Genomic DNA, 24,884 nt, shown 5'->3' on the forward strand with positions numbered 1-24,884 from the left:
AATACGTTACTATATAATATTAACAATGTGAATGTAAGTACCCTTTATAATTCTCGCCCCGCAATCCTCTTTTTTAACTTTCTTATGAAGTCTCTTACGTGTAATCCAACAGCATTCGGAGATCTCGCCGTTGCGAATAAAACGATTGGTCCTAGGCGATCAAAGTAATAATAATATATAACAACGTCGATATTAACAGTAAATAGCTAATCTATTTAAACTTTATACATACTTCGATAATAATGAATTTTCAAATATATCTAATATTTGCAGGTTCCTTTTAATGCCAATGTTGCCTCAATATAACTTACTCGAATATTCTTTAATCTAAAAATTGGTTTCAGACATCACAGAAAATCAAGGAGGCCACGAAAGATTCTTTTGAACATCAATGCAATAAGTCGATGGTAGCGTAGGGGAGCGCATGCGCAGAACTGGAGTTCTGGAGTCTCCCTGATCTCCTTCAGAGTTCAGCTGTGCGAAGCGGTGCGAAGGGTCCGCAGAACTCTGGTCGTAGCGTCTTCGTTGTCAGTTTGACACGCAGTGGCGTGCTGTATGTTCGAGACGCGTGTGATGTTACCGATCTCTCGATCGCCGTGGCGTTCTCCTGTACGGTGGAATCGAATCGATCGTCAGGACTCGAGCGATTCGCGTGACTCGTAAATTATCGACAGTCTCGTGAAATACAAGCGAGAGGCCCGCGTACACAATACGAAAAACCGTTTCGCGTGTCGCGGTGATCGGTTGGCAGTGTTGACCTCTGAGGTTAGCGAGATGCAAGAGATCGATGCGTCTTCCGTCACCACCGTCGTCGTCTAGTTTCCGGGTTAAACATCTGACGAGGTATTAACCTAGATTTAGGAGCTGGAGTAGCGGGTTCTTTTTGTGAACTGTCGTGAACGAAATTCCGTGATCATGGGCGATGTACCGAGAGTGGAGTTCGCTCTTGGCAGCGAGGTGTCACTGGAACACTTCTTCAAGAGCAGCTTCGCGCGTTCCTTCGTGACTAATAGCCGTGACACCAAGTCGCTGGATTACGAGCTGCTCGACAACACCATCATCGAGGAAGCAGAGACGAATGGAAATAGCAATAACAACATCAACAATTTTTTCTCCCTGGTGAATTTTGGTAACGGCACGACGACGGTCCTCGACAATCGCATTGTCTCTAAGGATAAGACAAATGTTTGGAAAAAGAGCGAAGTGAGTACGAATGAGTTTCGACGGCTATTTGTTTACTTTTTAGAGCGTAGAGTGTATTAGGCAATTACGTTCTTGAAATATATTCTGTTTCTAGCATGTATACTATAGAAATAGACATTTTTGTATTACAATATTACCAGGGACGAACAATTCTTCCTTTTTCTTATTTTCGTCGATCATTTGTTTCGTAAGACGTATTATACTACAAAATGGCTAAAGAATAGCATGAAAATAAGAAATTCTCTTTCCTCTTTCACAAATTTCTCAACTTTCTTTTATCTCAAACCTCTTTTTTTCATTTTTAGTAAATATGCGATAAGTTTCACCCGTATAATGAAATTTGTTTTCCTTCCTTACAGGCGGATCAACCCCCAGCGGATGCCAATGAACTGGAGAAGCTACGAAAAGTAAGTTCACATTTGCTTGAATATTTTCAGTCGTTCCCATAGGATAATCTTAGATTCGTAAAGGAGGCATATGCGCAGCTGTCGTTCGATTAAGATTCCTTGGATATTTCCCGATACATCGCTGCATGTAACAGCGTAAAACATTTAAACTCGGAATTCGAATAAGCATGCCACACTAGTACGCATGCGCAGGATGCTTCTCTGGTATTAGCGGCGCAATTCAGTAGAACCGTTGACCATAAGCGACGGTTTTTCTCGTTGCTAGACCCTTCTGATCCTTTTTTTGCTCCGCTCGCCGAGCGTTTCTGCGAAACGATTCCAAATTTGTGTGCATCGTTCGCCGGCCTGGGATCGCGGAACGCCGCTGGAAACGATTCACGGCGGCAATACCTACTGAAAATAACTGGCTCGAATGTTTCGCGGTCGCCAGTCGGGTCAGTTCAGTTATTTTGACACTTGTGTGTTGCACCCGTTGTCTCAATTTTCCAAGAAACACTAAATGTTCGGTTATTATTGTCGTTGCCCCCAAGCTTACGCAACGGTACAGATTCCGTTGACCCGACTTCAACTTCGTATTCGTACATAGCTCGCGTTCTAGCAACTTCGAAGACTTCTGTTATTAAAATATAGAAAATGTATATAGTGAAATTTATAGTACAATTGGAGGTAAATAATTATTTTAGTGAGATATAAATTACGAAGTTATTTCGTTAGAAGATCATTCTTTTCGTTCTCGAACGATTACTTTCGATATCTATTCAGTAATGGAGTTAATTTTATGATCATATTAATTTTATGGTAATTAATTTCTACGTAGCAGCTGGTTTTACTTTGATTTTATGTATCAAACCTTGAAGTTGTTAGGTACTCTTTTTTTCCGTTTTACTGACTCGCGCGAGCCGTTCCTATTGATGCACCGGAAGTTGAACTCGTCGAGTCACGAATGCGTGAAATGTCGCTAACGTGGTCCGATTTTTATCCCTTGTAACGCTCAGGCGATTTCTTCTTAATGTTGCCCTTCTCTACTGTTTTATTTACCTTCGCATTAGTTTCATTTGCTACTAAGTAATAAAAGGATGAATGTAAGTGGAGCGAATACTTAATTCTGCTAATGGTTAAAAATGCAATAATTTAAAGGAAAGTATATTTGAACAAAATTTCGGTAAAATATTACTTTTCCATTTAGATTAATCTTTCAAGCGTAGTAGAAACTCTTTTTCATAAAAAGGATTATGTTTCAAATGTCAATTTAAATTCACTTTAAATTCAATTATGTAAATTAAAATTTTTTTATAATATCAATTTTCACAGTAAAATTCACATTAAAAATATCATATATGTTTTTGTTCTGTAAACAGTGATAATAACTGGATAGATAAGTACCTTTAGTCGTTTCAACTTATTTAATTAGCAACATGAACTATATAAACACCAGAGTGACTTGAGCAAGTATGTACCTGCCTAAAAGTTTTCCAGTTTACGAACTCATGACTATTATTATCTTATATGTTTCATAATTAAACTTAAATAATTGACTTTTCCAATCATTCAAATCGCTAAGTAATTCAATGATGTCCCAGTGATTTCAATGCCCGATTCTTCAGTAGCAAGTTTCAGCTTGCGAGGTTTCCAAATAGATTTGTTAAGATTCGAATGAACTCGAGCGTTTTTATTTAAAGGAAATGTTCATCGGATAGATTTTACTGGGCGGAAGTTCGCTCGAGCCCCTTCCGTAATTATCAGTCGTGATACCACTCCGACTGACAGGTTTGCGCGTTTTGTCCACGGGTGCATACATACGAGCACGCGTTGCGTGAACGTGTCGCTTTTTCCCCTTTTCCGTGACGTCATCATCCTGTTCTTTTTCGATGCCATGGCCAACAGGATGTCGGTGCACGCACGTACTTGTACACCAACCGAAATTACTTGTTTGTTTCCTTTTCTCGCGATCGTGTCCTTTTCACCCGACTGCACAAAGGTGGATTTCGAATCGAGAGTTCCGGACTTCGTCATCATCAGGCCAGACTTTTGTCCGACGGCGGAAATCGGTTGTTCTGATCGGAAGACGTTGCGTTCGGGAACGAACGAGCTCCCAAAAGAATACAGAGCACCTCCTAAAAGTCTCTGACCGAAGTTGAGTGAAAGCTTGAGGGATCTCGCTCGGAACTGAGGTACTTGTAGAAAGCCAGGAATTTCCCAGCCAATGTTTTATGGGTTCAAAGTGCAACGCACCCAATTTTCCTTTCGAGTGTTGGTGTTCCATTGTCGACTTGGAAAGGAATTGTTCTTTTGTCTGATCGAAATTTTGAAGTAGGTATGCGTCTCGAGGGTATTGATTTGAGATAATGGAAAGTCGTCAATGATACCACATGTGGGATTATTTCACTGTTTCAGTAACTCCATTAGGTCCTTCAATCTCAATGCTAGGATTCTATGGAAATTACTATGTCCATGTAAATATATACTAGTCTACGATAAAATTATAAATTTATCTTATCTTCTTCAGTTATCATAATTATCGATGCAATAGGTATATTTAATATTGATCACTTTCATTAAAATAAAAAAGTGGCGTCTATACTACCACTTTCCTCTAGCCCTAGGACTCTCATCCAGATGCATTTACTTACTACATACTAAGAACTCTAAAAATGTCAGTGGTTCTGATTGTCTCCGTAGAAAAAAATTCCTAAAGACGCCACACTCGCATTTCCTTTATTGACCAAATTGGTCACACCTATTATTACTACTTGTAGCTCGTAGGGAGCTGAGCATTCTTCTTGCTCCTCTGCCCTCTCGCTAACGTCTACTAACATCCAACAGTACATACACGCAAGATGTAACTGTACAAGAAATCGTACGACAAATCCTAATGTTCATGGGCGGCATTACCCTGAGGCAGTAGCATCGAGTGCATCAGAATCCGCGGTGCCTTCAGAGGAACTGTCCAGCAGGCCGGAAGCGTTTGATTGATGGTTCGTTCATTAACGAGCAGCGTGGATAGACGCAGTAGCGGGAAAGGTTACCTAGTTGTCCACGGCTCTGGAAATAATCATCATCCTGGAGGACGAGTCGCGCGGGAAATTATACCGCGCGCGACAAGGCGATACGCGCTGTGTGCATCGACCGCTGTTAGTTGCAAAACGCATCGAGGCAGCGGCGGTTGCATGCGTGTATACGCGTACGAGCCGATTATAGACGATCCTCTGTTCCTTTCTCATCGTGCACAACCCGCCGGCACGCTTTCGCTTGCCACAATCGAATAGTTCCCGCTGAGAAAATTCCCGTAATCCGCTCGAATCTTGAGCGTCCATGAGCGGACCACTCGGGACGATAGGTGAACGCAGATGTAGGTGAAACTGGTTTAAAATAACGCGACTGTTCACTGACGACCTAGCACGATACAAGAGATCGTCGATTGATAGCATGGGGCATCGTTTAACTATTACGACGCTTTTCGGAGCGGAAATGCACTGTTGCGTATTTTTCAGATTTTAACATTCGAAAAATCTTGCTGATCCTCTTGGAAATTCTCAATACCAGGAAAACATTATTGTAATTGATTTTCTTCTATTTTTTGTTTCTGGCATATAAGGTTGCGGTTACCATGGATTGCTTTTCTGAAGAACTGAGGTTCTGACGAATATGTTCGAACTATTCCTCGTACGAATAAGGCTACAGTAGATGCGTGTTCAGACGAACTTGACGTTCTAACGTACGCTATGTTTTTATGATCACTGAATTCCATATTCTCAGTACTGCGTGCGGAAACCCTCTGCCGCATCTGCAAATTATGTATCTTTTTTTCTTACGCCTATGGGCGTTCATCGCGTTGAAACTGTAAAGGTTAAGAGGAGGTACTGTTCAACAGCTTCCAGGCAGATTTCTATCTAACTGTAAGATTCATCTGTGTTCTCGTTTGCAGAGCGATAAATTGGAGATTAGATATAAAACATGATGTCAGAGCAAGCGGAGGAACGATATAAACCGGGAGGTCGTTTTCCCACGCTCTTCGCTGAATCCACGATCCCTCTGGCTTTCCTCCATTTCCATCCTTTGGTGAAAAAATAGACGAGTGGAATTTCGCGCCGCCCGTGATTCTAATTCCTCGCCCGTGTACCTTTCGCCATCACGCCATTATGACGCCGCTGCACGCCGCCGCGCCGGTTCAAACACTGCCCACGATACACCTTTCACAATTTATACAGGGTGGCCTGTTCTGAGACAAATGAACAATTAGTGCTGCTACTCATTGTTTGAAGGTGTCTCAGAGCTCGGGAACGGTTCTGTTGTCTCATCTGGATCTCGTGTTAACAGTCGTTAATCTGCAGGGCCCCATTTATACTTTTAGAGGCTCTAGGTGCAATGTCATTATGAAGTCTTAAAAGAATAATTCTATTTCAGTTGCTTAATCCAATTCATAGCTACAGTATACATATTTGCATTAAGAAAAGTATATAAATAAATCAATTAAAATTTAAATTAAGGAAAAATAACTAAATTGCCCTTTGCTTAAAGAGGCTGGGACAATGGGATATATTTTAAGGAATTTTCATGCATTAAGCTGTTCTTTATATTGTTCATTGTAAGGAGGAAAGTTTCAAAATTTCATAGAGTGATTTCATAGAGAACGAGGCCTCAACTTGCACTCAATCCACCTTAGGTAAATGCTTTTTGATATGAATTTAATTCGTATTGTGCAATTCGGCTTACAATTGGACTGAAGTTTTCTCTGCTATTCTTAATCTCTGGGGAAAGACTAGATGAGTTCCACATGTGGATCATCGATGACCTATGGAAAATTCTAGGCTTGGGTTGGTAATTTCAGCCTTGAACTGTAACTTGTCTGACTTGATTCTTTGTAATTTATCGCGTCCCTTATCTTCTGGTCACTGAACAAAGTATTCTACAATTCCCAGTTGACACGAGAGTAGGTATTTTCTTCTGCACATTGTTTTATTACATTCGTGCAGTTAGAATTGGACATATCCTGTTATCGTAAAACCTCATTCTCGTGACTGATTCGACGACCGATATTCTCGTTCGAGGCGTAGTTTACAATCTGACATTCAATATGAAGATCGTTGGACCGTGGAAGTTCACTGCGTATGATATTTCATACAATCGTAGACCTGTATCCGCATGATTTCGAGCTGCAGCTAAATTTCGCGAGGCGATCTCATCCTCGTGAGATCAGGAAACGTTACGAAATAATTTATTTTACTACTTACTGTACTTGTTGGTAGTCTCGTGCTAGTTCTGTCTCGAATGCCGTGTCCCTTCTTACCCATTCCAAATAACTAAATATCAAAGACAATTATTTAAAGGTTTAGTCACTGTTGAAAGTCTCAAGCAATCAACATTTGCTGTCATTATAGAATTGATCATTTTTGGAGTTACTCTCTCTCTCTTTCTCTCTCCGAATATATTTATTTTAAATAATGTTACACAAGTATTTTGCATACGATAATGTCTTTGGTTTAATCGAGAAGATGATCAAAGCAAGCACTACTTCCAGAGCTCAATTACTCGACGAGTCTTATATTCGCGCGTAGAAACGCGATTAGTCGTGAGTGTCACGTGACAAGGTGATTGATAAAGCCTGGAATTAATTTATCACTAGCTTCATTATAGACAGTGCAATGTCATCAACGAAAACTGTAAGGATCATGCCTTTTTTTGTATCAGTTACATTATTTCGAGAAATTCGTTAAGTAACAGTAATACGTAGCATTAAAACACTATTAGGGTCATAACTGACTATTAAGAAGAAACGATACCATCGAATTATAGAACAGACTGTAAAAGTGTTAATACTTCAGTTACTTACACAATATGGTACAACATAAGATATTCCATTAGAAAAAGTAGAGAGCGAGCCTTCATCATTCTCATATAGGGCACAGACGATAATCAATCTACAACGTTTCATTTTCTTTAAAAAATACCACAATTCAAATCAATGAGGTAAGAAGAAATGGAAGATTAAGATACGTGAAGTTTATTTTTTCCCTCCAGTTCACCACTAGCAAATTCACGTTACGGGGAACATAGAAAAGAGGCTGTAGAATCTAATTTTGTCCCTAGTTCGACCTTGAGCGTCTTCACGTCCCTAACATTCCATGTTCCGCGGTCTTCTTCTTCTTCGAAAGTCGCGGGACTCGCGTTCTCTTTCGCATTCGTTTCCTTCGATCGGAACATGCTCGTTACAATTGCGGCTTCCCGGTAGCCAGCTTTTCAATTTTTCTCCATTCTTCACGCCTCGATTTATTGTTTCATCTCGAGTGCTGGGCTGGTTCGTACACTCTGTTCGTAATTTTTTTCTGACGAATAGCAGCTTTCGCCGCCGACACAGCTTCAATTTCTTCTAGATTTATTTCTGAGAGGATATTTGAAGAACCGAGTATTTATCAATAAACCTCGAACAACGTAGAAACATGAAGATAACGCGCATGTTATCTTCAATATGATGTACCTGTTAGGCGCATTATACCTATATGAAGAAATTCAAGCCCTGGAGTCAGAAACGATGCAAAACATGCGATTCGTTTAAATGGTACAATTTTTCGCATCTAGATTAAAAGCAATTTCATTTTTTACATTTTATATGGCAGAAAGTACTCGTAAATACGTATAAATAATTAAAACAGGGAAAAGTTATTCAAAGCGGCTTGCGCAACGCTAAAGAGCATCGTAGATGGATCAAGGAAAGTTCGCCGACTGCGATTTCCTACAGCCAACCAGACGAACGTATTTTCTGCACCACTGAATTCCTCTCCTTCTCAGCGTCCTTCCACGCGCAAAATTCCACGTTTCACGATCCTTCCGTTCCTGAAAGAAACGCTCGTAGCCGAAGCGCAGCGTTTCAGCGCCGCGAAAAAAGACCGAGAGAATTGCATCGAGTCTCTTCTATGAAAGAGAGACCCCAGAGCATTTTGCTGACTGATCATTCCGCGTATTTCGCAGTTGGCTACCACCAACTGAATGCCGCGTAGAACAAAGAGGTCCCTTCGAAGTCGACTTGCGTGGAAAATGGCCAAGATACCTTCGATTCAGCTCTGAGGCAGCAGGTTTTTAAACCTGTGAGCTTTTCTAACTCGTTTATTCCGCAAGAGTCATTTTTCTCTTCGCTTTCTGTATTATGGAATTAAGCAGATCATACTGGGCGCTAAATCGGTAAAGTTAAAGACATATTCAAAGATATCGAATTAGGGTAAATTAATTTACAGGATAAAATCGATAGACAGAACAAAACGTCATAAAACCATTTACCGATGTACATAAATGTCGGTTTGTTATACTTGCAATAACCACCTGATTGTTCCACCTTTTGGGGAGGTTCTCAGTTCACACGTTCTTTATACCGTATATTCTACACAGCTAATTGTAATTAAATCTTATCACTTGAAAACGCGACCTATTCTCACGAAACTCTCGGATCTCGCGATCAGTACGCAACGCGTTAAATAAAGAATTGAAACTTCTCTTGTAACCTTTGCACAAAAATCTACCCAATTCTAATTAAACGAAGTCTCACAGGTACATCATATTGGCCAATGCGTTAATTGGTCCAATATTTTCAGGTCCCACAGGCTGCGTTATACGTTCACCCTTAATTGTATCGTGTACCGTGTGAATCCTTTCAATTGATGCTTCATGCAAACTTCATGAACCGTTACGCAGAGATCGCCCATCTCTAACCACTTTCTTCCAACGATTCGTAACGGATAGCAATCGATTTATTACTATTAATTAACTGGTTAACGACATCGGACGAGTTGCAGTTTAATTACCCAGAACCGTTAAGATTGTGCTCTTACAGGGAACGATAAGATAAGACACGATAGCGCGGTGTCACTGAAAATCGTTCCCACAGCTCCCACATCCGGCATTCCAGTTTGTCATTGTCTAGCAACGCTATAGCTTGATTTTCGCACTATTAGTTGCACGTTCGTTGCTCTTGGCTTGATTCACCTCCGATCTGCAGAGGAAAACTTTTCTTTCGATACACGCGAAGATTTGGTGGAATAGCTTTTGTTAGACGATCTACATTAATCTTGGAATATCTTTCTATGTAAATATCTCGATTTTTGTTAAAATATGACTTATGTCCTTATTCCCCCAAACGTTTCAATATCTCGAATCTTAAACAATTCTAATAAAACTTGGTAGTTAAATCGTGGATATTTATGCAAATGCATATTTTCATAAATAGGACTAAGAAAATTCAGCTCGATGGCATCCAAAGCTAAATTCCTTTTCTATATCAAACTTATTAAGATACTTCCTCTAAACTCTCGCTGAACGGAAGAGGAAAATTCCCCTGGAAAGTGTTATCATTCATTGGGGTGTTAAATCCATCCAGTTAGACAGCGGCGTTGATTTGTGATTCATCATCACGGTGATTAGTATTCAACGTCTGCGCTGTCGCTACATCTCATTGTGCGCGGAAATTACATTTTACGCGAGTATTATCCCGATAGGGTTACGATTCATTGCTTTTCCATCGCACGTACGCGCGACCGCGCGCTCGCTTAATAATTCGTGTATTATATAAACGTTACTTTATCCGAGTTTGGAACAACATTATTCGAATGGAAATTCAGTTCAATTTCTCGGTCTGCGAGCTAACACGAACACGGTTATACAGATGCTTAACACGAGCGGATAGCGGTAAATGCGTTCGCGGTTCAAATACAGACAGTGGGGATAACGTTTACGCATTGTTTCTGCGACGAAACAGGTTTCGTACAAAATTAATTAAGATAAAGTTATTGCATAGGACGAGGGATATGAGACACGACAGATGACTGTTCATGAACTCGTGAAATTAAGCATTTGATATGATTTTTTAAGCATTTTAAAACCTTATTATTACCATGTATCGTTACACTTACAGATCACTGACTTTTCTGATGTTAATAATTAGAATTAGAGCGATCTTTCAATATTTTGCTGCTCTATTTTAAAGTAAAACTATCCTTTCACCTCACCTCTCCCCTACCTTCCCAGTAGCAAAAAGGAAGAGAAGAAACAGGGACCAATGATCTCAGTGTGTCATTGTTCCAAATATTTCGAAGGCGCAGGTGCATGACCAAGCGTAGAGATCGGAAACACGATACGATGGACAAGATATGTGACAGAATGAAGCTATAAAAGAAGGGCTGAGGAGAGGATTCAGTGGCATGGGGTGGCGGCGGAGGGAGGGGGACAAATGCATTAAGGAACGATTCCAAAATGGCACTCCGTCGCCGAATTTATTTTTGGTTGCATTCCAGTCAAACGAACAGAGAGGTCCACCAACGAGTGCTGAACGCCCAGACGATGGTGTTTAGCTAGGAGGATCCGCGCACGCGGCGCCGCTGGTCTTGTTGGAATGCTGAAATTATTTTTCTTCCTATTTCCTTTATTTTTTCCCCTCCCCCGCTATGCTCTCTTTCCATTTCCGCTCGTAGCCATACACACCGTAGATACACGTACACACATATGTTCTATATACATCTGCATACGTTCTATGTTTCACGGTATTGGTGTTGTTCTCCTTCGGTCGATGTTTCTCTCGATGAAACGAGCCTCTGCGATCGCCACGTTTCTCGATTTTATCTTAAGATTAATTATTAAAACAAATACGCGGCACGATTCTGTGGAAACGCGATGCTACGAGAAACGGGATTTAATTGAAGCATAGGTTGACTTTCTTTTTAAATGTCTGACTGTGTGGATATTAAGCTTAGAGATAGTTAAAGCTCACTCCAAAATTGATCGTTTGTCAGTATTTAACAATGTAAACGAAAGTGTTTTAGAACATGAGTTCTTGCAGAACAAAAAAGGTCTCCAAAGTGTAAGATAAAAGTTATTTGCAATTCATTTCATTTTCTAGAAAATTAACATTGAATCTCGATCGAATCAGAGTTCAGTTTCAAGCATTGTACGCAGCGTGTTCTCTTAAAATAAAACGAACACTCGTAGATTGATTGCAACACTACCTACGTGTGTACGTTAATAACCTACAAAATTAATTAACTGAATCGCTAAGTAATTCTAGGAGTAATTCTGAAGAGCTGTGAGAGTTTTATGTTGAATCACCTTTTGCAATGAAGTCACAGTGTTGGACTTTGTATTATTTTCGTTACAAAGTTGATATGTACTACGTCAACCGAGGGTTAAAAGATTGTCGAAATCGGGACATGGTTGGCTACTGGGATATTTACCTTACATAAGTACTTAAACAGTGGGATTTTGAAAGTTTTCTGGCGGTATGAATCAGCATTGTTTACGTGTAGAACGTAGGGTAACTCAAGGTTCTCAAGGTATACTTGGGTGACACAGTAGGTGACACAGTGTTTACAGATATAGGGATGATGCATTATTTGCATGTAGGGAGAAAGATTGGGTCTGTCGAAAATATTTAAAATTCTTGTTTAGTAAACATTATGTCCAGATTAGATGTGAAGATACACACAGACTGTAAATCATCATTTTATTCTTAGTTGGCTTTTAGGTCATAGGAAATCTTATTTTTTTTGTAGAAGGTCATGCATTAAGTATGTTTGGTTCAGCCATTCTTTAAATTAGTCATTCTAAATTAATCATACATAGTCAGAAAGAGAAACAGTTATAACTTATTATGTGTATAATATTGTTTAAATATTGGAAGACAAATTAGGAAAATACAGGTTCTAGTAGTACATATGTAAATATACGAACATTTTACAAATGTAAATTTCGTGAATTTAAATAATAATTTTTTGCTAAGGATAAATGTTGCTAGACCAGAGCAAGTACAATTCATATGTCTACGAACATGAAACTTTGTCTATCCGTGTAATCACTCGTTAATGTGTTGAAACATGAAGAAACTGTTTGGTCGATAAAACCTCGCTGACTGATAAGAGGCTTGCCAAAAGTATAACTCAAAAATGTTTATCATTGCCTAAGGTCTTTAGATTAATTAATAAAGGTTTCATAAAACGAGCTACGTACCTAAGTGTATTTTGTAATCTGCTATCTACTTTTGGAGCAAGTGTCTCTTATTTTATGGGCCAAGCTGTTCGTCTAACGCGTTGATTATTACGCTGTGTTTGCCTGACTCTTATCAAATTATACAGGGTGAAGCAACTACGTAAAACGAACGATCTCAATAACTTACTAGCTGTTGATGATAAAAAGAATTGTCAGATAATTAAATACATCCACTTAAACCAGAAATACCGTACAATAATCAACATCTTAAAGAAAGACACTAATGATCTCGACAAAAACAGTTATTTTTAAGATTCATTACTTCTTTGTCAATTTAAATCTAAATACCATCATCCAATTGAAAACGAAACGGAAGCAGTAGTACATGTATACCTTTGTTAGCCTTTTCTAAAAGCTTCTTCATGTTTCCGGTCGTCTCAACAATTTCGCGACAGTCGGCGTATTCCATCAAGTCCTCGAACGAAATCGAGGACTTAGGGTCGCGAGCGATCTGTGGAAAAAGACAAGGTAAAAGTCCTTTTGTTTTCATTGCAAACTCGCCGAAGAAAAAGAGAGAGATCATGTGAAATCTGGAAACGAATGGAACGGTGTTCAAGGCTGCGATCGAGAGGGTGATAAAATCAGCTAGCAAGGAGAGACCGCGATCTGGACGAACGCTTTTTGAGCAGAATCGGGACTCGGATTGTAGATTTTAGTAATTACAGATTATTTGTCTAGTTAAATACATTCTTTACATTAGTTACTGCTATACCTACTCTACTTTGGATGAACATAATTGAATATTTTAATAATGTTCCCTCAGTATACACTATCATTACAGACGATATAATATTCCGTCATTATAAGTTCGTTGCTTTATTGTGATACATATATTCATTGTATGTACCATAACAATTATTTAGAGTAAGCGAATATTGCTTGTTACTGGATTACCAGTACATGAATTAATCTCACTATCAGATAGATGTATTGTCCAGAGCTCAGAAATTGGCACTTGGAAGAAATGCAAGTTTGATTGCTTATAATCTAGATAATAAGTCAACTTATTCGAGTACATTCATAAAAATGGGGCACTTGCGTTTTCGTAATTAGTTAAATTATTTACAGTTACTAGTCGGTGCCTGTCGCCTTTGTCAACCGATGTTAACTGCTGTCTCTAACTTCTGAGTATTGTAAATCGTATTATGAGCTGAAACCTGTAGTGAAGAAACACTATAATGGGGTACTAATTATTAATATAAACTATGTACAGACTATTGTTTGGGCGTGTGTACTATGGATGTACGCATGCGGCCAGGTGATCAATACGCACACTCATTGAACACCTGGATCTCTCAACCCTTTATACCGTAAGCATTTCCACACGTGTTAGCCACTTCTAAAGACTACTGTATTATAGTTAATGGATTCTAACATTTAGGAAGAAATATTCTGTCTGTGCAGTCAATAATAATTATTTTTAAATAACAATATTTAATAGTCACTATTCATTTATAAACTCGAAAAATAGTAATCTTGTCAATATTGGCAAGCTTTTAACTAGTGGCAATAGTCGAAGGATAAAGGGTCAATTCTTAGGTAGTAAATTTGATTATTATGATTTATCGATCAGCAAATTTATTGTTCACATTTCTTGTAGTTATAAAACAGTTGAATTAATAGCGTGTTCTTTCACAAAACACACTATGTAGTCAGTAAGCCTTTTTTCTAAGAATCTGTGTAAGGTTAAACGCACATTAGCGACTTTGATTGAGCAACTTTATAGTTCCCCAGGATCGAACACATGCCTTCTTATGAGGAAGTGCGCACTGACAGCTTTCCACTTGTGGCAACTCCCCCATAAGAAACTATAAGCTACTCTACCAAGTACCAGGTAACCAAGAAGTTGCCCAACCGAAGTTGTTAGAGCGTGGCCAGCCAAAAAGAGCGTCAGACTTACAACGTGCAATTAAATAGCGGGCCATGGGGTTCCAAAGTAACTAGTCTAAATGTATGATAACATGTATATATTATACGTGTCCCATGAGAAATCCTCTGAAAAGCATTAGGGGCATTGTCTTCCAGGGGACTTCTCACGGGACTCGAATGGTACTTACTGTTGACGCTGACGTACAGCTTTCACTGATCCTTCTGATATCGTCAAGGGTCAACTATTTCAAACATAATCGATTATAATGAATAATAGTCTTAGGGTAAGTGTCCACCTGAGAATATGAGTATCTATTACGAGTTGCAATAAAATCAAGTTTATAAGTGGACGTAGTACACACAATTGAGAGTGGTCACCAAGAGCAACACGCAAACTGTTAATTGGTACATTTGGGAGTACTTTTAAGAGCAATTATAGTAAACACCTTTCAGGTGGACACGTGCCCTAACACATCTTACATTGAACTTCGTTTCGATCCCAACCACGAACTTTCCAAAGGCTCTAAGAGCAATTCTTTAGCCATGATAATCATCAAATTGGCAATGCAAGTTCGACCGAAGTTCTCAGAGTCCTCCGTTGAACTTGATCCCATCTCTATTTAACATTGCGTTAGAAGGCACGTACGTAACGACGATCGACGTTGTACAAAGAGCCAATTCTCGGTGTGTACAAGTGGAAACGAAGGAATACTGAATAATTCAGGCAGTGACCGTAGCGAGTGACGTCACGATAGTATTCAGCCAGTGGACGGTTCAAGCTGAGCAACCATGCGGAAACCCCATCCGCTCTGGGTCCCAACTAAAAATTTCAGCTTTCCGTACAAATTCACCCGTCGTCGCGTCGTGATTCCGTGAAAACAGACTCGATCGAAACTTTGTTTCAACGACGAATAACGTAACTTCAGTCAGGTGTCCGAATTGCATAGAGGAGAGAAATAATGGTTATTTATTTGAATAGTTCATTCGTTTCTGGTTTGCAATTTTGTTACTGTTACCATTTTCTGTTATTTGTGCAGAAATGCATTGATCATAAAATGCAGTGATATTTAAATGAAACGATTCATGGTTCTTCCGAGGAGTATTAGGCACAATATTTTCTCGTTATGAGTTCTTCACCTTTCGCTTTTTTGGTGAAAGTATTATTTCATTTTCCTTCGTGAGAATATCTTCTATTCTCTACAATCTAGTTTGTGCTGAATCGTGACTATTTAAACATTTATAATGAATATTTAAAATTAGACATCTCCGGAAATAATTGTTTAGTATTCTGAAAATAAAAGCAGATTTGAATATTTATACGTGTCAGAAATGAGTAGTTTTATTTTTAAAAAAGTTTAAGAGAGTTATATACTGTACAAATTGAGTGATTTCTTGAAATGTGACAGAAATTGAAATATTTCCATTTTTTAATTAGGATGAAGTATTTTTTAATTACATTTTAATTAATTAGTCGTCACTTGCATTGCTTGTTATCTACATTTTCTGCTAATTTATATAATAGCGTGCTTACAATGAGTTTTTTGTTCAAATTAGTCATTGAAAATTATCGTTTTATTATTCGGTTATCTTAGAAATTACCTTCTGTCTCATCATCCTTTTTCACATTGGTGGCTCGTAAATAGTTGGCACATAATTGATACTGCTCTGCTGATGATGTTACATTTATGGTCACTCGTTGATGTTACGGTAGATGATGCCCAACCCAATAAGGTGGTATAGATAGTTGATTTTTATTACTTTACGTGCCGATGAATTTGTTGTATTCTCGTTTCATTTCTATTTTTTAACTGTTTGTATTGCATTTCATCAATCCTTAATGAAAATCAAAATTTAAAACTTATAAATATGCATATCTATTCATAGGTGCCATAATTTCTCATTAATGTAACACCGATTCTTATCGTTTATTATATTGTAGCAGATTGTGTAAATTATTTCAAAAAAAGAGTGTACTATTTATTAGTACGTAAAGTGAGTTATTTATTAATGCAACAGGAGTATCTATAATGATAGTGGGTCTATTAAAAATGACTTCACACTTTAGAAAAGTAGAACTGCGATTTTAAGATTTCAGCAAATGTCCAAAGTTTTATTTTCGCTGAGAATACAGGTATATCCATTAATTCTTGGGACAAACCAGCGTTGAACCATTTCAAATATCCCTTGTTATATTGCAGCGTATTGTAACTGCACAGTGAATGCATTCCCTCTGAAATTCGTCGGTTTCTACTGCACTGTCGTAAACCGAATTTCTCACTTGATCCCTTAAGTATATCTACCTGAAATAACGTTAAATCCTGTGACCTGGAAGGGCCAAACAATGGCTCCTTCGTAACCATTTCGAAGTTGGGGGAATTTTGCTTGCTAGTACCAAGCAATCAAGAACGTTCAGTTTCTAAATATAGTAGATATACTCGACCAGCGTATCGATACAGGGTGACTCCAAAATGCTGTTATCATGATCTTATACCATGAATTTAATAGGACAGTTCTGATAAACACGCGTTGCAATGTGATTAGTGTTTCATATATAGCCAATTTTAATCACCGAATGAGATCTTATTTACTGCAAAACAAAAGACTAAGAACACCAACATGTAACGAGGTTTATGTATTTACTAACAGAAAATCAGGTCTTGCCAATCTGTGGCCAGATCTAATCAAATCAGGTGCTTTTAAATTGAAAGGTTAGATACAACCTTCGTTTTCCTCAATTGAAAAAATTAAAATTGTATTAGAAGATTCTTTAAAGAAGAAAATTGTATTACTGAACTTTATTATATTGTTTTTAACTTTTACTCTAATTCTTCGTTAATATGTTCAGATTTTTATTTATTTTCATTGCCATCACACCTCAATAATTACATGTGTATGCTCCATTTCTTCAATCTCTTTTGAGAGCAAGCTTATAGGTACTTATTTAAACGAGATTTTATATATTTGACAAATAGAGTAGGTCACCATTAAGCTTTAAAACAAATTTATCTATATCTTGAGTAAACCTTGAGGAAATAACTTGTAAAGATTCGTGTGGCTCACCCTGTATAGGACAGACGAATTGTATTTTAAATAGTCTTTGGGATCCTAATACCTAAGGGTGGTAAAATCTTTTCGGCGATATACCTGCACATTATATATGATATGACTTTGAACTCCCCCTCAACAACCGGAATTCACCTGTTTCGGAGTCGGTGCCTCGACGAAAGTAACAATGGCTTCGCTTGTGAAGCCCTGTAATCTTTTCTAACCCTTTAGTGAAACATCCAGGTTTAAATTCTTATGAAATGTCTCCATTCACTAGACTCCCTTAAAACGCTTTATTGACCGAAATACCTGTGTCCGGATATTGGCCAAAGTAGCTTTACTTGTATCTGTATCTGTGCCTATGATCAAAGACATGTACCTGTGAACTTGTGTTTAGATATCTTTATGGATCTGAGGTTTGGAATCACATTTGTACAACACAAATATACTCGTAATTGATGAAGAAAGTATTAATTTTGCAGTGATTAGAGCTACTTATTCAGTTTGAACTCTGAAAAATATAGGAATTAAATTGACAAGGAAACGTTGTTGCACTTTCTAATAATAGATTAATTTATTCCTTCATTTTGTCATCTATCACTTATAATTTTCTACTGTTATCAGTTCGTTATGGATTGTTCATATCTCTGCCAAAAAATTAATTCTTCTTCATGCATTTAACGTTTTCGGTAAGAATTCATTTTGCCAGTGGATTTTCATGGCCCTTTTCGAACACAAGACTGACTGTCCTTTCAACTACAGTTTATTAGCGACATTTTGCATGCAGCAAGGAAACAGGCTAGATTACGGTTTACTGGGTCCCATTTATATACGATCGCCGTTTATACGCAGGTAAAACGATCCTTTAATAATCGTTTTATGACGCTGTTAAGCTCTTCGGCAGCCCCTTTCACGTAGATTAAGCGGTAAGATCGTCCATCAGGCGATCCTGAGCGTCTGTTTAGAAAATCGAAGACACAGTCGTGTACTTACCTTGTGTAGCGGCTAAATGGTAAAACCTGCAACCTGTGTTAGTAGCTATAAATAGAGAACTAAAGACATTAATAGAACATTTCACAGAGTCGTGGATTTTAAATAGCTGAATCGATCGCTAGAACAGGAATCAAAGCGAGGACGCTGATGAAATATGCAATGTACAACGTAATTGCACGAGCAACAGGCTGCTTCTAATTTCTAGTAGGAAACAATTCTATTTTCAAATGCGACAATTACAGTCTTTTTCTACCAATTAAATGTCTTTAGCTTTAAAATATTGTCTAATCAAATATGTATTTCTCAATTGCAAGTCAGTTATTAACATTTTTAATAGATGAAGACTTTCGATATTCAAATGCTACTTCAGAAGTACATTTTTATTTTGAAAAATAATCGTGGAAAATCTCTTTAACCGTAAACGAGGACAGCATTTCTGTGGGTCGTTACAATAATAATAACCGGGCAGTTGAACTCGATGAACGCACAATCCTTTCAACATCTCTCGCGTCCTGGGTTCGTTATCAACCATGGCCCATCGCCGGATATCTCGCAACCCGTACCGTATTTTTCCCGCCATTGTATGGAAATGTCAGGAACCTCGTGTTCCTACGAATCCTCCTTTATGCCCGTCTTTAACGGCAAGCACTAAAAAGAAAAAAAGAAAAGATGCAAATGTTAGCTCCACGTGGAGGGCCTCTGTTTGATTCTTCCAAGGTGTGCATTGTTGATTTCGAGAGGGTTTCGATGGGTGATCGATCGTCGATGTATAATCGTTTGTCCGATAATGGACTCGTGACTCGAATGATTCAAACACAAGAGTCTTCTCGTGCTTGTTAGGGCCCTATTGAAGGGTATAACAGGCTACTCGAAATAAAGACCTAACGACACTATCGAGAAGCTATTTATACGTGTTTGATTGGAATATTTAATTGGCAGCACTTCAATTTTACAGAGAACTTTTTCATTCATATACATGTATCCATACGAAGACTTTCGAGACATGTATAGTATCTACATAAAATCTGGAGTATTTCTATAATTTTAATATCTACTTTAATATCTACTTTACTTTAATATCTACTTTAGTATCTACTTTATTTTAATATCTACTTTTTAGGCTGCGTGCATCGTAGTTAATCAAAGAGAAGAAGAAAATATAAATTAATCGACTATAAATTGCATAATTATTAAGGAGGAAATTCATTGATTACTAGTTATCGTTAATTATTAAATGATACTTCTGATGTGACTCACTCTCACGGCAATTATTAATGACGATTCTAGCGTTTAATTAATTTCTTCCTCCCTCACTCTTTTCTTATTTTCCGCGAGATAAATATGACAGAAAACGTACAATGCTTGTAGAATTTCTAGTACTCAGTCCATTCCTAAAATAGGAGAGATGAGTGATTTTCATCGCCGCCCAGGTTTTCATTTTCTCTTTAATTACATAACAACGCCTACGTAGTGTCGAATCGCGTAATCGATAGAGCAACGATCCGCTGGAACAAAGTATTATTTCCAAGCGAAATACGTGTAGAGCTGCTGGAACAGCGATCTTCTTATAAGTAAATACGCGTCGTATGCTCTGCTAACGCCGGTTTGTGTTCACTCCACCGTGCGAAAATCTCCTACGCAAGGTGAAAACTTGTATTAACGCGTCTATACGTCGCGCTTCTTTCCTCTTTTGAAACAATTATTGCATTCGGGGAAGCCGTTTCGCAGGCTAGATACCCTTTCTTGCTGTTACCACAGATTGCATCGAAGGATTTGAATTGAATTCATTGGCAGCTAGAAACAACTTCGTATCTTTAAACATTTCGAGAAAATAGGAGAAACTTTATTTCGAAGCACAAAAAAGAATTACTCTAATCTCTAAATTAGATGTGATTGAATAATCATAATGTAGGTTATGATATATTTAATATATGCATAGAAAAATTCACTATATTTGAGACAATTACAACCTCTCATTCAATACATGTCATATTCATGCTACTTCTCCCCTACGAACTTCTGAATCGTAATTATGCTGTCTGTCAATGATATTAACATATCAGTGTATCCTTCATTAAAACGATCTCTTTAAATTCTTTTCCAGCAATGCCAATCGCTGATAGAGGAGAATCGAAGATTGCAGAACACTTTGACGTCGAATCAGACGCCGCACGTACAAGTGATCGACAATGTCTTTCTTCAGACGCAGATCGAAACTTTGCAGTGGCAGCTGAAACAGGTTTGTATGCGATCACCGGTGACGATCGTTTAACGTGCTTGAGGCACAAGGGAAACTGGTAATGTTCTCGACCGGATTACCTTGGTCCGATTATTTAATCCTCTTCGCTTAAAGCCGAAAAATGTTAAGGTAAACCAAGCACTAAAAACTACATTTTTTGTTTGAAACCAAGTAGAAATACACCCAATAAAGTAGCTTCCTGCTGAGATCTTTGTTTACGAGAGAATCAAGTTAATGAACGATCGGACTTGGCTTTTGAATCTCCTATGAGTGTTCAAAATTAGTTTCCTTGAAAACAGAATGTTATGGAAATCGATACTGTTCTACATTTTTCGCTCATTCTTGAATAAGAAATCGTATTACATTTGATTACACAGGAAAGCTCCAATTACCTACGATCTGTGTTAATCAAGTGTTCGATAATTCCGTATGCTAACAGTAATTTGTAGTAGCATGTGTAAAATCGCTATATGTAATCAGAAAATATCTCGCTAACACACTGCATCTCTAATAACAGATCCCACGCTCACAATTGGCTCCACGCATTTTTGTCGGCATATAATTAGTCAAATTGCCATTGAAATTAGAATGCAAAAAATTTGTTAAACTTAGTTTACCTACATCAATACTTAAATACCATAAAATTAGCATCACAAGTATGCACGAACTATTTTCATTATTTTGATATGTATCATACAATGAGTGAATATATCTATAATCTGTCCACAGAGTCGAGAGAGTACAGATGACAGTTCAACGTCCACGTAGCCGATTATTACGGCTGCAGTTATTATCTGCGAAATGAAATCGACAAGTGGGAATCGATTCGCAGCCAATAACTGCAACCGTAGTAATCGACCACGTGCGCATCGAACTGTCATCTACTCTTTCGATTTAGTGAACAAACTATATATGATGACTATAGCATATTAGAAACACTCTATACATTTGCTATAACATAATAACATTATTAAGAATATTTCTATTAATGTTTTCTTTTACTGCAATTACAGATAGAGGCGAACAGACAAATGTACCGCTCTCTGATGGAGCAAGTGGTGCGTTTCCTGGATCGAGCACGTAAAAGTCTGGATATTCTTCACGAGAAGAGTAATCTAAAGGACAAAGGTTCGACGAGCCGAGTTCCTCGTAGCCGCAGCGTCCACGCGGTACACGGAGACTCTTCACCGAATCGGGCCGTCTCGGCGTCTTCATCCTCCTCTTCAGACTCGTCCCGTTTCAACAGGGCGAAGTCTGTCACTCAGATCTCACCATGTACTACAGGCTACCGCGAGTTCACTTGGTCCGTTTTGCGCAGAAACGATCCCGTGCATTGCACGCCGCCGCGCAATAAATCTCAAGATCTCAATAAGACACACGAGGGTGTTGTTTATAGAAGACCCAAACAACCAGAGTTAGATCCGAACGAAATACCACCTGGAAAACTGTCACAGGAAGCACTTAGGTAAGCAGAATGCTTGGACCTTGAAATTATGATGTTCGAGTCATTTTGTTTGATATAAGCAGAATTCTTTCATCGTCCACTGTACGCTGGTTTGGTTAAAAATATTAATATCGTATACTCAAAGATTGGAGATAGCGCAAGGTACTCCAATTCCTATGTCTTATTAAATCTGCATATTTATATCTTGCGCGTGAACGTGTGTGGGGGAGTATATATATGTGTGGTTTCTTTAAACGGTAAATGAATAGTAAATGAAATTTGTCAAGGAAATGTAATTGTGATATACTCATGACTAGATAATGGAAGAAATTTTATAGGAGTATTCAAAATCCATAGAAACTGCTGTAATAATTAATTACCTTTGATCATATGACAAAAAGAAGTTAGCTTTTGGTATCAAGAATTATTAGGGTTGTGCGATAATTATAATTTTTTAATTATTTAATTGTTATTACAGGTTGATGAAAACTGTGAAATCGTTGCTTACAATGAGGGAACCTGATTTAGCCAAAATGATGTCGATCGAACACAATGAATCCTCTCCGTCGCCGACAGACCATCATCGTCACAGTAACCATTACAACGAGGCACCTCTCTCTCTGCAGAACAATAGTTTCGTTAATTCTACGATGTTACAGGAAGCAGCTGCTCATTCTACGCGTCCCACTAGTGATCGTGGTATAGATAACGATAGTCGAACTTCTTTCTTGAAAACGTCGTCTAACGTCGTCGAGGTGGAGCGAAGTCTGTGCAGTCTTCTTCCTGGTGTCAGAAGGTCTCTCGATGCTACCTCGTTGAACTCAGGAAGTAGCAAAACTACAGAAGAGGAAGATGGGCTACCAAACAGTAATTCTCTGAATGTTTCCATACCAGACCATGACGGTATATTTCTGTATACGCCAACATCTACACCAAATAAGTACAACAGAAAGGCAGAAAAGAAAGAGAAAGAGAGGTCCTCGAAATCGAAACCAGCTGCGAGTGTGAGCAGCGTTGAGGACGAAAGTGGATTTTCTTCTATGAGTTCATTTCAAGAAATTGGTTTACCTAGTGCTCTGCCAATTTCTCCCATCAGAGGCTGTCACACAGAGGTTGGTTTACCAGAGGTACCTTTAGATAAAACAAGACATCGTAGATGGTCGTCGACTCCAATCGAGATTCAGGCTCTTTTCAAGCAACATCGAAGCAGCTTCACCACGTCTCAGACTACAACAGAGTCTTTGAGCGTCTGGGTTTGAACTGTTATGCGACCATCAGTTTCTAAACAAAGTAGTCCTAATGAATGCATTTGATATCTTAGAATTTACAAAAGGAATTGGGAGCAAATGTTGAACACATTTGAATATTTACAGTATAATTGTTGTAAATATGTTTTTCAACAATGTTAACTATTCATTTTGCATTTTGTTTGTTCCTTGCCAAAAAAATATGTAGAAAAAAAAACGGAAATGTGACTATTTCATGTTTCTCCTTAAAGAGCTTTTTGCTTTTGATACTGCGACATGACTTTTGTGAATAATTTCATGCAGCAATATAGGATACAAATTTGTTTAGAGCTTTATTATAGAATTGAAATACAATGCATAGTCGCGAATATCTTATGCATTTTTTGTTAAGTGTGCACAGAACATTTTGTAAAATTTATATGAAACATTTATATCAATGGAGTAATTGACAATTGTGAAGCATTAATATCAAGTTATGCTAATACCAAAAGTAAAGTAGAATTTTAAGTGTTTCACAAAATTGTTCATATTTTATATTTGAAAATGTTTCTTTACATGTTCTGACATTGCATTACTTGAAAATGTTATAAATTAGACTAGCTCGCAAGCATTCGTGTGTTAATTCTGATTTTTAAGATTCTGTGTTCAAATTGTATTTACAATTATTGACCTGCCACGATTAATTTATCACAAATAATATCTTAATTTCTTTAGATTTGTATATAAAGGAATGACTCATAAAATATTCAGCATACCAACAAACTGAGTGATTTTTTAACTACAAACCAACCATTTCTAATCGTATCATAGTTTCTGAAAATTGTAATTTTGTATTTAAATCATCACTACTAAACTTCAATGAAAGTTTAAAAGTCCAGCAAACAATTTACTTATTAAAACATAAGCAATTATATGGATAATTGAAGGCAATTATATGGATAATTGAAGGCAATTATATGGATAAAAGATTGATACTGCTTACCACTGTTTTAAACTTAAATCATGATTTAACATCATAAATTACACACATACGTAAACCAAATAATCCTAACCTTACAGTATTATTACAATCTACATTATTTAATATTTTCTAAGTCTCACAAAATGATATGACATGATAAATCTGTGATAAATCCCCGTACAAACAATCTTCACAGAATTGACAAGAAACCTTGAAAATTAAGCGAAAGAACGTACTTAATTGGAACAGTACTCTTGAAAAACATAACCTAACTAATAAACGAATAAGTGTTTCAACGTATACTACAATTATCCGACTCAATTAAACACCATAATTAAGGAGAATACGGAAAACTCGAAAGCAAAGGTCGAGGAAAGAATCATCCAAAGCGAAAATTTCAGAAAAATCGCTGGATCATGGTCGCGAGGGACTCGGTTACCGAGAGAACATCAGA

The 24,884-nt window shown here is 37.8% G+C and overlaps 1 protein-coding gene across 1 annotated transcript; it reads left to right on the forward strand.

Moving 5' to 3' along the window:
* The first annotated feature begins 545 nt into the window (after positions 1–545).
* On the forward strand, positions 546–23,973 carry LOC143179154 (uncharacterized). The gene is made up of 5 exons (XM_076378237.1): positions 546–1,203; positions 1,563–1,610; positions 20,644–20,778; positions 21,792–22,243; positions 22,701–23,973. The coding sequence occupies exons 1-5, from the start codon at positions 916–918 to the stop codon at positions 23,479–23,481; spliced, it is 1,704 nt and encodes a 567-aa protein (XP_076234352.1). The 5' UTR covers positions 546–915; the 3' UTR covers positions 23,482–23,973.
* The last annotated feature ends 911 nt before the right edge of the window (positions 23,974–24,884 follow it).

Source organism: Calliopsis andreniformis, chromosome 5 (assembly GCF_051401765.1).
Source record: "Calliopsis andreniformis isolate RMS-2024a chromosome 5, iyCalAndr_principal, whole genome shotgun sequence".
NCBI lineage: Eukaryota > Metazoa > Arthropoda > Insecta > Hymenoptera > Andrenidae > Calliopsis > Calliopsis andreniformis.

Coding starts and splice junctions, on each gene's coding strand:
- LOC143179154 (XM_076378237.1), top strand. CDS start 916: ATGGGCGATGTACCGAGAGTGGAGTTCGCTCTTGGCAGCGAGGTGTCA. Junction 1,204..1,562: donor ATGTTTGGAAAAAGAGCGAA/GTGAGTACGAAT, acceptor CCTTCCTTACAG/GCGGATCAACCCCCAGCGGA. Junction 20,779..21,791: donor TGCAGTGGCAGCTGAAACAG/GTTTGTATGCGA, acceptor CTGCAATTACAG/ATAGAGGCGAACAGACAAAT.